The following is a 16,904-nucleotide window of genomic DNA, read 5'->3' on the forward strand; positions in this document are numbered from 1 at the left end:
ACGATATTATCGTCTTCAGCCGCACATTTGATGAGCATTTACTGCGGTTGGAGGCTGTATTCACCAGGATGCGTTCTGCTAATTTGAAATTCAAGCCAAAAAAATGTCACCTACTGCAACACTCCGTTCGATACTTGGGGCATATTGTTAGTGCGGACGGGGTGGCCACAGATCCGGAGAAAACTGCGTGTGTCCGTGATTGGCCAACCCCGGCCACGGTGGATGATGTGCGCCGGTTTTTGGGGTTCGCCTCTTATTATCGGAAGTTTGTTCCAAATTTTGCTACGATTGCGAGGCCTTTGCATCTCCTTACGGGGAAAGGACACAAATTTGTTTGGGGACCGCCGGAGGAGGCGGCGTTTCGAAGCCTGCGTGATCTATTGGCTACGGCACCGACGTTGGATTATCCGGATTTTGAACATCCCTTCATTCTGGATACGGATGCGAGTGACACTGGCATTGGGGCGGTGTTGTCTCAGTCTAAAGGTGGAGTTGAACGCGTAGTGGCGTATGGTAGTCGGGTTTTGTCTCCCGCGGAAACCCGCTACTGCGTCACTCGCAGGGAACTTTTGGCTATTGTTTTTTTTCTCCGCCAATTTCGACCGTATCTGTACGGTCGGTCGTTTATTGTCCGCACGGACCATGCGGCCTTGCAGTATGCTCTTAAGATGGACCAGCCGTCCGGCCAATTGGCAAGGTGGCTGGACACGCTGCAAGAATTTTCCTTCCAAATTCAACATCGGAAGGGTGTGCGTCACGCTAATGCGGACGCGCTTTCCAGGTTGCCGCAGCGATCCCCTTGCGCGTGTGCGTCGGGGACGCATAGGTGTGGACTGATTCAGCACCCCCTCAGCCTGTCGCGCTGGCGGTTGATGTGCCTGAAGCTCCGCTTAAGCCGGGACCAGTTGATGGGGGACCGGCTGATGGGATTTTGCGTCTCCCGAGGTCTGTGTGGATTCAGGAGCAAATGTTGGATGATTCCTTGGTAACGTTACGAAAGCGATCGGAAAAGGCGAGTAGGGGACTCGGCGCGGGTGGTGCGCCGGAATCCGCTCTCCGAGATGGGTTGCTGATGTGGAGGGAAGGGATACAGGAACGCTGGCGTCTGGTTGTACCGGCATCATTGCGGTACGAATTGATTAGGACTCTGCATTGTGACACATTTTTACATCTGGGGGTGCAGAAGACCCTATTGACGCTGCAGCGAGACTATTATTGGCACGGCATGTCGACAGATGTCGTCGGTCACGTTCGCGCGTGTCCCGATTGTGCCCGCCGGAAGCCACCTAAACATCCATATGTGCCGCCGATACAATCTATTCAGGTATCTCGGGTTAATGAATTGGTGGCGTTAGATATTTTGGGACCCTTTCCGCCATCCGCTAGGGGAAATAAGTATTAGCTAGTGGGTGTGGAGTACCTCTCCCGCTGGCCGATGGCCTGGCCTTTGCCAGACCAGTCAGCGGCATCTATCACAGACGCATTTCTATTTGGGTATGTTATGGACAAGGGGGCGCCAGAGAGGCTCCTTACAGACCAAGGCCGGAATTTTTCGTCTAAATTGTTGGGGGAGGTGTGTGCGGCTCTTGGAACTAAAAAGATACGGACATCCCCCTACCACCCACAAACGGATGGTATGGTGGAACGGTTAAATCGGACCCTGTCCGCCATGCTGTGCCATACGGTCAGTGAAAAACAATCAGATTGGGATTTGCATATCCCTGGGGTGCTTTCGGCGTATCGCATGACGCCGCACGCGGCTACTGGATACTCGCCGTTCTTTCTCATGTACGGCCGTGAAAACGTGCCGCCGATTAATGAGCAGTTGGGAACCGGAGCGAGGGGACCTGCTAAACCTCTTCCTGATTATATTCGGGATAACGTTCGCCGTGTCACTGAGGCGAGGGAAGGAGCCCGCGTGGCTATGGCCAAAGCCCAGGCCCGGAACGAGCGGTGTGCTCGACGTTCAAAGGGGGAGTGCCCCTGGAAAACGGGGGACCTGGCCTGGCTTCATTGCCCACAGGTGCGGCCAGGTACCTCTCCTAAATTACATAAACCATGGCAAGGACTGGTCCGCCTCATTGAGGTTCCCAACCCACAGTCGGCGCGTGTTCGGGTTGGTTCGCGACGCTGGTTCGTACATACATCTCGGTTGAAGCCGTACGTTGCCCCGCGACCTGATGCGTCATCTCCTGAGGTTGCCTTGCCGGGGTCTGTTGCTGCCAACTCGCCCCTGCCTGTGCCTGCTGACCTTGCAAGAGCGCCTGTCGTACCCCTTACAGACAAGCCGGCCGTGACGCCGCAGGAGGGAGGACGCTCCGCTCGCGGGGTGCCGACCGGGGCCGCGGAATCTCCGGGACCTGCAGCCCTTCCTGCCCCGCCACGGACGAGATTACGGGACGCCTCTGAACGGGACCGGGACGGTGGCAGGCCTCCAATGGCGACGGACGAACTTGCTCCTGTCGCCCTTAAAACCCTGCCACGCTCCCGCTCGGCGGGAGGGCCGCCGACCGTCCGGGACGGTCCGGCTACCCGTACTCGCTCGAAATCCCTCACATTTCGTTAACTTGTGTTGTGTTCTTGTTATATTGTTGTTGTATGCTTCGTGTCCTTTAATGTATTGGTCTTTTACGCTCGCATTACTTGTTAGGTTGTTGTTCAGCCGAGGTCGGCTGGATTTTCTCTACGGGGGAGGGTGATGTAATGCGGGCGTGAACAACCTCCCGGAGGTGACGTCATGAGGGGAGGAGTTAGGTCACGTGGGGGAGAGGGGTCAGGTCTATAGGGAGAGAAACCGGAAGAGGAGGGGGAGTGACGGGAGACTAAGAACGAGGTAGGCCACGTAGGGCGAGAGCGGGAGAGTGGCGAGATCGCCACGTATGCGGGGAGCGAGGTTCGGCACCGTCGGCCAACGGTGACCGACCCGGAGCAGCGAGGAGGCTGCAGGTGGCAGCGGGGGGTCTGCACACGGAGTTGGCAGCGGGAGTCTGCACACGGAGTTGGCAGCGGGGGTCTGCATACGGAGTTGGCAGCGGGAGTCTGCACACGGAGTTAGCAGCGAGTCTGCAAGGAGAGGAAGGAGGCTACAATAGTGATAGCAGCCGGGGGCTGCAAGCAGAGTATCTCTAAGAGAGTGCCGTGAGGGTAATTACGAAGAACCCAAATAAAGGACACGGAGTCAGAGAGAAGCGTCCGAGTCTTTTATTACACATGTAAGAGTGGAGACCAGCATTGCAGAGCACTGCGCTACAAACCTAGCGACCCGAGTTCGATTTCCGCTCATGGTCAACACCAACAACGGTTATATGAACCGGTCTTGGGCCTTCCCTTGGCCGACTCAGCCTTAAATGAGTACCAGGTGCGGTGTGTAAACATCAACCCCGGAGAGACAAAGGCGATCAGGGAAGTGCTGGCCACATCACCCCCTCGTGTGCCGTCCCGGCCTTAACAGATGTTCGCTCGCAGCATTTGCCCCAGCAGTCTCTTGAGGTGATAGGAGGAATCTCTGTCCTCTTGAGTTGGTGACCAAGCGATCGTTTGAGTGACGTGCCTCCCTGCCCACACGTCGCCACCACAGAGCGCGGGTGGCACGGCCCAGGACTCGGGTGAGCTCAGCCTTGCGGTTGCGCACGGAGAGCCGGAAGGGAACCCCAATGAGGACGTGGAACCTATCGGCGACGTCTTCTTTGGTAACGAATGCCCTCCCCCTCCACTCCACTCCCATAACTTCTCAGTTTCCTCATTCCGAGTGGAGCAACGTCTGACAACCCTTGTGTTTTCCTTGTCCCCAATTAGACTGTCAAGAAACGCTCAGCATCCTCTTGAGCGAGTGGAAGCAGCGCATGAGGTGCGGTCTTGGTCGTGAAGCCAGTTGCGCTGATGCTACCGACGGCAGTATCGCGCTTTTATTCTGCTCTCGGCTTCACGTGGTGCTCATGAGGGCCCAGCATTCCACCCCACTCCCTCTCCAACAACTCAACTACTCTCAATGCGAGGCCACTATTTGATTCCGGACCAGATAGTTTGTATGGCCTCGTTATCATTCGTATCGTTTCTCAATTTGTGTGCTCTGTTAGCCCCGGTGTCTTATTGACCATCGCCACCATGGGCCTAAATGTAAAAAAAAACGATTGGAAATAATTTCTCACGCGCGCAACTTGGCGCTTTTATCAGGTGCGTATCGCGTGGTGTGATTAACGATCGTGTGGTTAGGGTCGGAGCTAGTTTTGTGTTGTTTATTAAAGTCAGGGCCATGGTCCGTTCGGCCCAAGTGCGTGTAGAGTGCAGGCTCCACTCGGCTCGGGGTGCTGCTGGTGCCGCCACGCTCGTAACGCTGGCGCTGGCGTCTCTCCGCAGCTTGAGTGAGCGCTACGAGGAGGAGATGGTTGTGCGAGCCGAGGCTCTGGTCAATTCCGGCAGGCGGCTGGTACAGAGTTACGAGCAGGAGAAGATCCGTCTCGCCGACGAGCTGCTCCATGTTCACGTGCTGCTCTCGGAGGAGTGCCGAGACCCACGCTCGCACGGACGGCTGGATGACGTCGCGGCCGCCGAACCGCCGAACCACCGACTCGACGGACGACCCCTGACCGACCGCCAGCCTACGGGTGCCCACACCGAGTAAATGACCCAACACGCATCATCCTGACCCACTGACCAAATAACTTACAGACCGATAACTCGCCACCCCATCCTATGACCCAATAAAACGCTTTCGCAAAGCGACAATATATATGAACCCGACACCCGACTTGCCCACCCTCTGACTATAAGACACCGAGGCCAATACAATACACCGACTTGGTGAAACTCTAACCCATCAATCGATCCATTTGACTACAAGCCAATCCACCGGATCACCAGCTGACTTACTGATCCAATAAACACTCTAACTGCCAACATACTGATCCACCAAATAACCCTATAACCTTGTCACCTAAGCTCAGACTAAAGACCAGCTGACCGAATAATCCACATACCGACTGTCCCACCAGGCTATCCCCACTGAAGGAGGAGTCGGTGTTATAAGTTAATGTTGTGTTTTTGTTCCGCGTTTAGGCAGCACTGCCATTACTTTGCCATAAATGTATTTAAACTCAGGAGTGTCTGTACACTCATCTTTACCAAATGGAAGCTGCTCGTGGTGGAAACTAGTTTAACGCTAATGGATTTGACTAAAACCACTCGTACATAAAACCAGTTGAAAAACTATCCTGACATGTTTCTAAATTAATACACACCGCAAGGAGGGTAGTTCCTTAAACACAATGCTCAAAGTGGTCGAGTGACATGGACGTATATTTTCCTGTACGTGCATTACACGTAATTATGTTCTCCTGTTAACGAGGGCTAATCCAAGGAAAATGTGCACAACGCACGCTGCGCTCCCACGGTTTCGTCTTTACGATGAACCGTGCTTTCCATGTCACAGCGATCTGCAGGTTCTGCGCTTGTTTAGCGTGAGGCTGTAGTCATCATTCTTTGGTTCTTTCGGTAAAGTCACGTATAAAGAAAAAATAATAAATTAAATAATAACATACGACGTTTCGATTGCAACACAAGCAATCATCATCAGGTATAATGAAATAGCGACATAAAATCTAACCAGAAAAAATTATAGACAGACATATAAGCAGACAGATATCACCAAGATACACACAGCGAGCAACACAGGTACAGAGAGGAGTGATCGTCTCTGTGGGGTGGCCTTAAATAGACAGAGGGGGGCGGAGGCAGCAAGAGGGAGGGGTTAGAAACAAAATTTACATGTCAATGAGTACAACAAAAGGAGTGAGCAGGCTTAGGGGGAGAAAGAGACACACTAAAATTAAATAACCTAGCAAAGTATCGAAATGTTATGTAAACCGACACAGAGAAACACACATGATTGCTTGTGTTGCAATCGAAACGTCGTATGTTATTATTTAATTTATTATTTTTTCTTTATACGTGACTTTACCGAAAGAACCAAAGAATAATTCCTGCAGTCACGAAAGCTCCAAAGTTAAGGCTGTAGTCATCGTTGCGATGCCGCGAGGGAGTCCGCTGAGTGAGCTCCTGCGCCCCATTGTCAATCGAAGGCTCGCGTCGCTAAGCCGTGTGCCGCCAGGCTCGTTCGGAATACGACGGTAGCGTCGTCTCTCCCTAGGTGGCTGGGAGGGCTCGGCGGGTTGTTTAAAAGTTCTTGGGAGACGCCGCTGTGTTTACACAACCAATGGGGGAGCGACGTAGGCTCGGAATGAACTCAGCAAAATGATATCACTTGAGAAGGCTGCAGATTTGTGTCTATGTCATTGTCTCGTTACCAGCTTTCGGTGAACACTTGGGTGTCACGTGTTGCACTTTATCATTCTCGCGACAGACTGCAAAGGCTGAAGTGGAATTTCCTTACACATCCACAGGTTAATCCTGATTAAAATTTGGAACGCCACAATATACGCACAGATACACGGTAACATTACCCCCGTATTTCCAATATTTCTATAAACGTGCTCTATTCAAGACACCTATTAACTCTTATCAGTGACACATTTAATAGTCATGTATTTTGCTGGCTGTTTTGTGTGTTTAGGTCTTTGGGAATGTCTGTCATAAACAGAAAAATAAAATGAGTTCCTTGAGTGTTATCCCCTGCATATGCGTAGACTTTCTTCGGGCACTCTAGTTTCCTGCCACACACGACGACCAATTCAGCTCCTGCCCTCGCCCTCAGGACCCTCTTGGAGATGCAGCTTGAGACCACGAATCACTGCACCGCCGCTCCCCGAATGCAGGATTTTGCAACATTCGTCAAAAATAAAATCCATTCCAGTCATTCTCAGCACATTTGACCATATTTCACCATGCTGGTGAGTGCGAGTTAGCAAAGCATGGGTGCTGGGGGATCGGTCCAAATGTCGCTCGCCACTGATGCGTGCCGTGGATGGGAATCGAACTCGGGTCGCCAGGTTCGTAGCGTGATGCACTAAGCACTGCGTCACCGCTTCCCAAACGCAAATATTGCACCATGTACTTGTACTGTGCAAAACAAGTGTTGGCACACGCGCATGTCCTCCCTTCTTACATTTGCCATGACGCTTCTCTGAATCCCCTTGCTGGCAGGTGCTCAAGTCATCCACTCGCTCACCAGAACACTGTCATGGGGCAGCTGCAGGGAAGAGGTTTCTGATGGGGGGGGGGGGTATCTTTTAAACTGCTAGGCACGCCCCCCAATTCTCCATTTCACAGCCTCGAGACGTTTTGCACATTTGTAGATGGAGGGCTTTACATTCCTCGCTCTACATTCCCCCCAGGATGCTACTATAGGCTGGCTCGGAGTGGGAAATATCGGCGTAAGGCACTACCACTAGAGCGTAAGGTATGCCTATCCATAATGTCTCAATATTGTCCTCATGATCTTATCTTATAAGTTTATAAACAGATTTATGCAAAATTATGAGGACGAAATAAAGAGAGATGGATGTGGCGTGGCAAAAATTTTTCCAGTGCAGCGATCCGAAGCGTTCCAGCTGAAAGTAAACATTGAGCGTCGCGATGGAGAGAAAGAGCAGTCTAATCACAAGAGAATGAGCGATGAAGGGACCGCTTTCTACCCCTTGTAGCAAGCAACCCTCCATTCTCACGCCTCTTGATATTTCTCCACTGTCTATCAATGCTCACAACACGCTCGATCGATTCTTTCCTTGTTTTTTATTTGTTCTCGTCGATTCTTTTGCATGGAAGCCCCCGTTTCATCTAACCCGGTGCTCTCCTCCGTCCCGTGGGTATTCAGACGTGACTCGCCTCCTCTCGTGGAACGTCTGACCAGTTTCCAAGTTCTCCATTCGGTGGCCACACTTCCCCTACAAGGTGACCCTGGCAGCGCGGACCCAGGAAGCTGCGATCCTCCGTGAACGCACCAGCGCTTTGTTTCAGCATCTTTCTCTGGAGGCTTCCTGGGCTCCAGAGCTCCGGGAAGGTGGGAGGTGGCAGGTGGGTTCCAGGCAGCGTAGGCCGTTCTGGCCTTAGTGACGGAATATGGAGGGTGCTTCGGGATACAAATTAAATGTAATTAAATCAGAGTTGATGCCCCAATCATCTGGGTGGCCCAAAAGTCAGGACACAGGGTTATTGTATAGGCTGGCCCAAAAGTCAGGACATAGGGTTATTGTACAGGCTTGCCCAAAAGTCAGGACACATAGGGTTATTATCGTACAGGGTAGCCCAAAAATGAGGACATGTGAAGTTATTTTTATACAGGGTGGTCCAAAAGTCAGGACACATTGGGTTATTATTGGATAATGTGGCCCAATATTCAAGACACATCGGGTTATTTTTTTACTGTGTGGCCCAAAAGTCAGGAAACATCGGGTTATTTTTGTATGGGTTGGCTCAAAAGTCAAGACACGTTGGCTTATTTTTTATACAGGGTGGTCCAAACGTCAGGACACAGGGTTATTATACAGAGTGGCCCAAAATTCAGGACACAGGGTTAATTGTACAGGTTGGCCCAAAAGTAAATCAGAGATATTTTTGTACAAGGTGGCCCAAATGTCAGAACACATCGGGTTACTTTTGTATGGGATGGTCCAAAACTCAAGACACGTTGGGTTATTTTTAATCAGGGTGGTTCAAAAAAGTCAGGACACAGGGTTATTAGACAGGGTTGCCCAAAAATGAGGACACAGGGTTATTGTTTAAGGGTTGGCGTTTAAGGCTTGGTGTTCAAGGTTTGGTGTTTAAGGGGTTGGTGTTGAAGGTTTGGTGTTCAAGGTTTGGTGTTTAAGGGTTGGTGTTTAAGTTTTGGCGTATAAGGTTGGCGTTTAAGGGTTGTGTTTAAGGCTTGGCGTTTAAAGGTTGGCGTTTTGATGGTTGGCGTTTAAGTTTATCGTTCAAGTGTTCGAGTTTGTGTTGGTATTTAACGCATGGAATATGAGGGATGGCGTTTAAAGGTTGGCCTTTAAGGGTTGGCGATTAAGGGTTGGTTGTTTCAGTGTTGGTGTTTAAGGGTTGGTGTTTAAGGGTTAGCATTTAAGGGTTGGCGTTTAAGGGTTGGTTTTCAAGGTTTTGGTGTTTAAGGGTTAGTGTTGAAGGGTTGGTGTTTTGTGGTTGGTGTATCAGTGTTAGCGTTTAATGGTTGGTGTTTTGGGATTGGTGTTTAAGTTTTGGCGTATAAGGTTGGCGTTTTAGGGTTGTGTTTAAGGGTTGCCGTTTAATGGTTTGTGTTTAATGTTTGGCGTTTAAGGGTTGGTGTTTAAGGGCTTGTGTTTAATGGTTGATGTTTATGGGTTGGCGTTTAAGGGTTGGTGTCTAAAGGGTTGGCGTTAAGGGGCTGGCGTTTACTCGTTGGTGCTTAAAGGTTGCCGTTTAAGGGTTGATATTTAAGGTTTGGCGTTTAAGGTTTGGCGTTGAAGGGGTTAGCGTTGAAGGGGTTGGCTTTTAAGGGTTGGTGTTTAAGGGTTGGTGTTCAAGCGTTGGTGCTTAACGGTTGCCGTTTAAGGGTTGATATTTAAGGGTTGATATTTAAGGGTTGGCGTTTAAGGTTTGGTGTTTAAGGTTTGGTGTTGAAGGGGTTGGTGTTTAAGGGTGTTTTTTTTTTATAAAGGTTGGTGTTTAATGGTTGGCGTTCAAGGGTTGGTGTTTAATGGGTTGTGTTTAATGTTTGGCGTTTAAGGGTTGGTGTTTAAGGGTTGGTGTTTAAGGGTTGGTTGTTTCAGGTTTGGTGTTTAAGGGTTGGCTGTATAAGGGTTAGCATTTAAGGATTGGCTTTTAAGGGTTGGCGTTTAAGGGTTGGTTTTCAAGGTTTTGGTGTTTAAGGGTTAGTGTTGAAGGGTTGGTGTTTTATGGTTGGTGTATCAATGTTAGCGTTTAATGGTTGGTGTTTTGGGATTGGTGTTTAAGTTTTGGTGTATACGGTTGGCGTTTTAGGGTTGTGTTTAAGGGTTGGCGTTTAATGGTTTGTGTTTAATGTTTGGCGTTTAAGGGTTGGTGTTTAAGGGCTTGTGTTTAATGGTTGATGTTTATGGGTTGGCGTTTAAGGGTTGGTGTTTAAGGGTTGGTGTTTAAGGGTTGGTGTTTAAAGGGTTGGCGTTAAGGGGCTGGCATTTACGCGTTGGTGCTTAAAGGTTGCCGTTTAAGGGTTGATATTTAAGGTTTGGCGTTGAAGGGGTTGGCGTTAAAGGGGTTGGCGTTTAAGGGTTGGTGTTGAAGGGTTGGTGTTCAAGCGTTGGTGCTTAAAGGTTGCCGTTTAAGGGTTGATATTTAAGGGTTGATATTTAAGGGTTGGCGTTTAAGGTTTGGCGTTGAAGGGGTTGGCGTTTAAGGGTGTTTTTTTTATAAAGGTTGGCGTTTAATGGTTGGCGTTCAAGGGTTGGTGTTTAATGGTTTGTGTTTAATGTTTGGCGTTTAAGGGTTGGCGTTTAAGGGTTGGTGTTTAAGGGTTGGTTTTTACTCAAAGTATCACTCGGCCTCAAGATTTGCATTGAACTGCCCATATAGGACTCACCACTGTGATCTCTACATTGGGTCAAACTTAACATCTCTCAATGTTCGACGGCTTGTGCATCAGATCTTATTTATTCATGATGTACTTACAAAAAAATCCGCAGATTACCTGCTGGATCTCCTCTTTGTTTCAAAGAACAAATTTGACCTAAGATCTTCGCTCATTTACCAGCTTCACATTCCCTATTGCCGTACAAATACTGGAGGAAGGGCCTTTGCTATTGATGCCCCCAGAGTCTGGAATGCTATTGCCAATAAACTGCAACTTGAATCACTACCTATGAGATCTTCATTCAAAACTGCTCTAGAGGAGTTGTACACCCCTAGCTGCCACTGCAATTCAGTGGCCTAAAATACAATGTTTCGCTCCGGATGATCGCTGCAAAGTATGATCTGTGTTTTGATTTAGTGTGCTGATCTTAAAGGTGCATTGAAAAATGTTGATACTCCGACTGATACTTCTGCTGTTGTGGAGTGACTCATGCAGCCAGCTATGGCTGCAGAGTTTGGTAGTACATGTTGTTTACATAGTTTATTGTGAAAATTCGGTCACAGTTCCTATGATCACTGTTTCATTGCTTTTATGGCTTTATTTTGGTGATTTTCGAAAAGTTTTTTGGTTTGTCCATGTTTGTTTGTTGTAGTACAGAGTTAGACTAATGGCCTTAATCTAAGTTGTCTTGTGGTTGTTGTTGTTTAACTTGCATCCCACTGGGATTTTTGCACACAGTGTTGGTGTACGGTGCTTTTTATGCAATATTTTTCTGTCTTTTTTTGGATTTTCTATTTGCACATAGTCACTTTAAGATGTTTTCTTGTTCATGTTTTTGTTTGTTGCGGTTGCACCCGATTCAAGAGCCGAATGGCTCACAGGGCTATACCGCGTTTAAGATTTGGTGTTTAAGGGTTTGTGTTTAATGGTTGACGTTTAAGGATCGGCGTTTAAGGGTTGGTGTTTAAGGGTTGGTGTTTAAGGGTTTGTGTTAAAGGGTTGGTGTTTAAGGGTTTGTGTTAAAGGGTTAGTGTTTCGGGGATGGCATTCAAGGGTTGGCATTTAAGTGTTGGTGCTTAAAGGTTGCCGTATTTAAGGGTTGGTGTATTAAAGAGTTGGCATTTAAGGGTTGTGTTGTATATGTCGGGTTATGAAATTTTGATAAAAATAATAAAAGTAATAATATTTCAAAAAATGCGCTATTCACATAAATTATGCTCATGTATGTAATTATTTGCATACATTATGATAATCACGGAGATAATCGTATTAATGTATGCGAATGATTGCGATTATGTTAATGTGTGCAGTTATGATAATTAGGCTTAGCTTCGTTATCCAGAGTTGTATCAATCAGGATAAATAGATTATCTTTGATTAAACATTTATTGATTACCTTAGTGTGTTTATGTTATGTTAGGTCTCCAAATTCATATCTCAACGCAGGATACAGTTCTTATAAATAAGACAGTTTTTGCATGGACTTGGAAAGAAACACTCAACATACTTCTGTTTTAAGCAATTTTAATTCTAAACAAACATATGACACTCTAATATGCAAAGGCGAAAGCATATGTCCATAGATTCATGGGCGAGATTATGCAATTAACGAAAATGAATGACTAAAACACTTCTAACAACCGTAATATCTCCTTTCCCACCGCACATCTCATTAATTCCACCGCGTAATGAGCATATACGGCAGTAGGGAGAGTTTTTAAAACAGGCATGCAGCGATATTCATATGAAGGCAGTAAAATTTACTTATTATACCCCAAAGGCGAAAGTATACGTCAATAGATTCGTGATGAGGATTTCAAGAGTTTCGTTTGCATCGAAAAATCTATTGGTCGTATGTGCGATTAAAAAGATATGAAGGAAAACAAAACCAATAAAACTAAGGCATTAAATGACTTATTCTAATCCGTGACGAGCCGCGATGCCTTCACGGCCAGTCGATGATCATTGTTTATAATTGGTCTTAGGATTGGCTAGGGTTGATTCCATCGTGTGAGTGCGTGGAATTGTCCTCTTGGTAAATTCTTGTATTTAAACAGACGCTGTCTTGAGTTTGAGTGTAGGGGAGGGAATACGAACGGCTTTCTCTCTCCGCTGATAGATGAGCGGCGTCAGCCCGACGTTGTCCTTGGGGAGGCTTGGTCGCTAGGTGGCGCCAGGCGGCCCTGGTGGGGCTCGGTGCTGGCAGGTGGGCACCCGTCTCTGTAGCTGTTGGCAACGGCGATGCTCGTTCACTCGTACGTTGGTGGCCGGCACCTTTGCGCTCGATGATGGACGACGCGGCTGTGCGCGCTCGCCGACTCTGGGTGCTTTGGCGAAGAACGAAGCTCTCGTTCGTTGCTGGGTTGACGTTAGGTTAACGTTGAGTTGACGTTGGGTGTCTTCGCTATTGCTCGAGAATGATAACTGAAATCTCTGTCAGTTTCATTCGCACCTCGACGGCTCGCTATTCAGCGAGCCCCGTCATACTTGCTGATTTTCTTGAGTCTTCTGTGTTGGTGGTGATGGTGTTGAGATGCTGAGATGATGGTGGCGCTCCTCCGTTGGTGGTGATGAGCGAGATACTCGATATGTGGCTGTGTCTCCCTTTTTATCTGAATTTCCTCCCTTGCGTTTCTTGCGAGAGGAATTTTTTTAAAATAAAAATATATGCGTATTCTGTTCTGCTCTTACCCCGTGGCCATGAAATATTGCCCCCCCTCCCCCTTTTTTTTCAACCTTTGGTGACCCCGAGCGGGTGGTTTTCGTCAAGTTTATGTCTGTTTCCGTTGAAACCAAGACGTGAAGTCCCCTCCCCTCTCGAGCGAAAAACAACCCAAGAAACAGGTGCCCTCTCGGCCCCTCCCTGCGCATCTCTTGCGAGAGAAAAGCAAACCGAAATAAAAAACAGACACCCTCCCGACCCCTCCGCGCGACCGCCCTGACCCCCCACTCCCTCTGAGTGGGTCATCCCGAGGCCAGACCCCTCCACGGATTTATGGCGGGCCTGTTTTCGTGCCGAACCGTGGAAAGACAAAGGTGGCCGGGGCTTGGTTCTATGGGATACATATTCTTTTAGTTGTGCGTGGTTGACCTATTTTGACTTTCTATTTTTCTGGATGACCGTTGTTCTAATACTTAATAATTATTATTCGGTTTGTGATTTACCACGGTTATTGCCATGTATACTCCTAGAGTTCATTGACATTTGTTGTCTATCTGTATACAGGGATGGCACTGTTTTACTCGAGTTGTATTTTAATGTCCTGAGGTTAAGTGTAACTAAGTTTCCACTTAAGCTTTCTTGACTGCTGGAATTCGTATTCTTTAGTTTTTGGTAAGGTCATGTAGATAGAAAGATACAATACAAAATAATATATGTGGTGAGTACGAGTAAAATAAGGAAATTACTAATAAAAAAGCCCCTATTGTAGGCTGCAGTCTTATACCGTTTGTTGATTTTTTTTGTTAAGTTTCTACTTTTTCCGTTAAGGAAAATCGTTACAGAAAACGCGAGTTGTAACAGTTGTTTTCCCTGTTCTGCACGTTATCTGTGCATCTCCAGACCGTCTTGGGAAGGTTAGGCCATCAATCTTTCGTCCATCTGGATATCTCTAGATAGTCTCTGACCTCTCTTTGCTCCGAAGTCTTGCCGTTTAATGGCCTTCCACGTTTTTTCAAATGCCTGGTGTGGCCTGTGAGGAGTAGCGGGTTGTTTTCATTATTTAATAAAAAATATATATGCTTTTTTTTGGCCTAATTATTCTTAATATGAATTTTTGGAAAAAGGGGCATAAATACAACAGTTGGAGTTTAACGGTTGGCATTTAAGGTAATGGCGTTTAAGGGTTGGGTGTTAAAGGGTTGGCGATTAAAGGTTGGTGTTTAATAGTTGACGTTTAAGGGTTGGCGTTTAAGGGTTGACGTTTAATGGTTGGCGTTCAAGGGTTGGTGTTTAATGGTTTCTGTTTAATGTTTGGCGTTTTAGGGTTGGCGTTAAGGGTTATGTACTCTTTGGTTCTTTTGGTAAAGTCACGTAGGTATATTATATTATACCTACGTGACTTTACCGAAAGAACCAAAGAGTATGGATTCCTGCAGTCAAGAAAGCTTCAAATCAAGGTTAAGGGTTATGTTTAAGGGTTTGCGTTTAAGGACCAACACTTAAACACAAATCCTTAAACACAAGGATTTGCATTGAGAGTTTGTGTTTAAGGGTTGGCTTTTAATGGCTGGCGTTTAAGCGTTGGTGCTTAAAGTTTGTTGTTTAAGGGGTGGTATTTAAGGGTTAGCGTTTAAGGGTTAGTTTTTAAGGGTTGGTGTTTTAAAGGGTTGGCGTTTTAAAGGGTTGGCGTTTAAGGGTTGGGCTTTTAAAGTTTGGTGTTTATGGGTTGGCGTTTAAGGGTTGGAGTTTAATGGTTGGCGTTTAAGGGTTGGTGTTACAGGGTTTGTTTTAAAGGGTTGTTGTATAAGAGTTGGTGTTTTAAGGGTTGGTGTTTAAGGGTTGGCTTTTTCAAGAGGTTTAATGGTTGGCGTTTTAGGGTTGTGTTTAAGCGGTGACGTTTAAGAGTTGTCTTTTAAGGTTTGGCGTATAATGGTTCGCGTTTAAGATTTGGTGTTTAAGGGTTTGCGTTAAAGGGTTGGTGTTTGAGGGTTGGTGTTTAAGGGTTGGTGTTAAAGGGTTGGTGTTAAAGGGTTGGTGTTAAAGGGTTGGTGTTTAAGGTTGGCGTTTAAGGGTTGGTGTTAAGTGTTATATTCTCTTTGGTTCTTTCCGTAAAGTCACGTAGGTATTTTATTTTATACCTACGTGACTTACCGAAATAACCAAAGAGTATTGATTCTTGCAGTCACGAAAGCTTCAAATCAAGGTTAAGGGTTATGTTTTAAACAATATACTCCTCATGGGAGACTTTAATGCCAGGGTGGGCTCGGATCACCAGATCTGTGACCGTGTACTAGGCCGACATAGGCTCGGTAAGCAGAACAGCAACGGGCTGCGGTTACTCACCCCATACTCCGAACAACACTAATGGCTCGCAGAGCAGATATCCAAAAACATCCTCCCAGAATATTAGTGGGGCTTCAGGAAAGACAAGCACCACCGACATGATATTTGTGCCACAACAACTGCAGGAAAAATGCCGGGATCAAAACAAAGACCTCTTAATAGCTTTTATCGACCTCACCAAAGCATCCGACACCATCAACCGCGAGATACTCTGGCAGAAGCTCATCAAACTTGGGGTGCTTCCCAAGTGTCATCGCATTCTAACACGTTCCTTCGGAGTGGGCAGGTAGGAACTTGGTTGGACAGCGAATTCGTGCACGAGAAACAGCATGCACGACAGACAGACAAATCATCCCTGGTGGGCAGTGTGGAAAATGTTCCTACCTGTGTAGTGGGTTCACTCTTGACACGGACGACGTAGTCGAGGCATAACGTTTATTTCAACACCGGGCAATGATACAACACTTGAAGGGGTAACGGCCCCTTCACCCGTCCTGAACAGGGAAGACCCCCGAGCACTATCCCCGGCTGCCTGCTCCCAGGTCCTCCGCTAAGAGTGCTAGGGGAGGCTGTCTGATCCGGCTATGGTTAAGCACGGATCACGGCACCCAGCCGACCAGACCGGCTCTTATAAGAGCATCGGCTCTGAGGCTCTCAGGGCCGCGCTTCTGGCTTGCCCTGTCCGGCCCTGAGAAGGACAGCGAGCCAGGGGAGTTCCAGGGCCTATCTGCCAGTCTTCCGTCTTCACTGGTTCAGCTTGTATACTCGACCACGAGCCTTCTGGCTCCCCGCCTTTTATACCAATTTCCCCCGAGGGGTGGGGCTATGGGGGATCCAAGCGACCACCCACAGCCTCCCAGGGTTAACCGTTGCGGACGTGGATATAGACACCCCTGTGTGTGGGTGTAGACACCCCTCTGTGTTTGTCCGCTTCCTCTCCCGTAACACACCTGTATAAAAGATAACTTGACTTGAGGTAGCCAGGCAGCCAGCCAGGTAGCCAGCCCCTTTAACTATTGGCCCCTCCCACTTTCTTTGGCACCTCCCCTTACCCCCCTCCCTTAGGCCCCTCCCCTGACCTCCCCTCCCTCAGGCCCCTCTGCTGACCCCCCCCTCCATTAGGCCCCTCCCCTGACCAACCCCCCATATCCTTAGGCCCCTCCCCTGACCACCCCCCCATATCCTTAGGCCCCTCCCCTGACCCCCCTTCCCTTAGACCCTCTTCTGACCCCCCCCCATATCCTTAGGCCCCTCCCCTGACCACCCCCCCATATCCTTAGGCCCCTCCCCTGACAACCCCCCCATATCCTTAGGCCCCTCCCCTGACCACCCCGCCATATCCTTAGGCCCCTCCCCTGACCCTCTTCCCTTAGGCACCTCCCCTCTCCATACCCGGCAGTAGGTCTCCACCAATCAAAGAGCTGTTTG

At 48.1% G+C, this 16,904-nt stretch overlaps 1 protein-coding gene across 1 annotated transcript in view; it reads left to right on the plus strand.

The window, feature by feature from the left end:
• The window catches only part of LOC133339601 (uncharacterized), a 33,314-nt gene extending 26,691 nt beyond the window's left edge, over positions 1-6,623 (plus strand). Inside the window, exons 4-6 of the mRNA XM_061547725.1 lie at positions 3,578-3,689; positions 3,796-3,847; positions 4,357-6,623. Coding sequence (XP_061403709.1) covers positions 3,578-3,689; positions 3,796-3,847; positions 4,357-4,621 — 429 coding nt within the window. The 3' untranslated portion in view covers positions 4,622-6,623. The remainder of the gene's footprint in view (positions 1-3,577; positions 3,690-3,795; positions 3,848-4,356) is intronic.
• Positions 6,624-16,904: the final 10,281 nt, after the last annotated feature.

Source organism: Lethenteron reissneri, unplaced genomic scaffold, assembly GCF_015708825.2.
Source record: "Lethenteron reissneri isolate LAM-NWPU_2019-01 unplaced genomic scaffold, ASM1570882v1 scaffold_1931, whole genome shotgun sequence".
NCBI lineage: Eukaryota > Metazoa > Chordata > Hyperoartia > Petromyzontiformes > Petromyzontidae > Lethenteron > Lethenteron reissneri.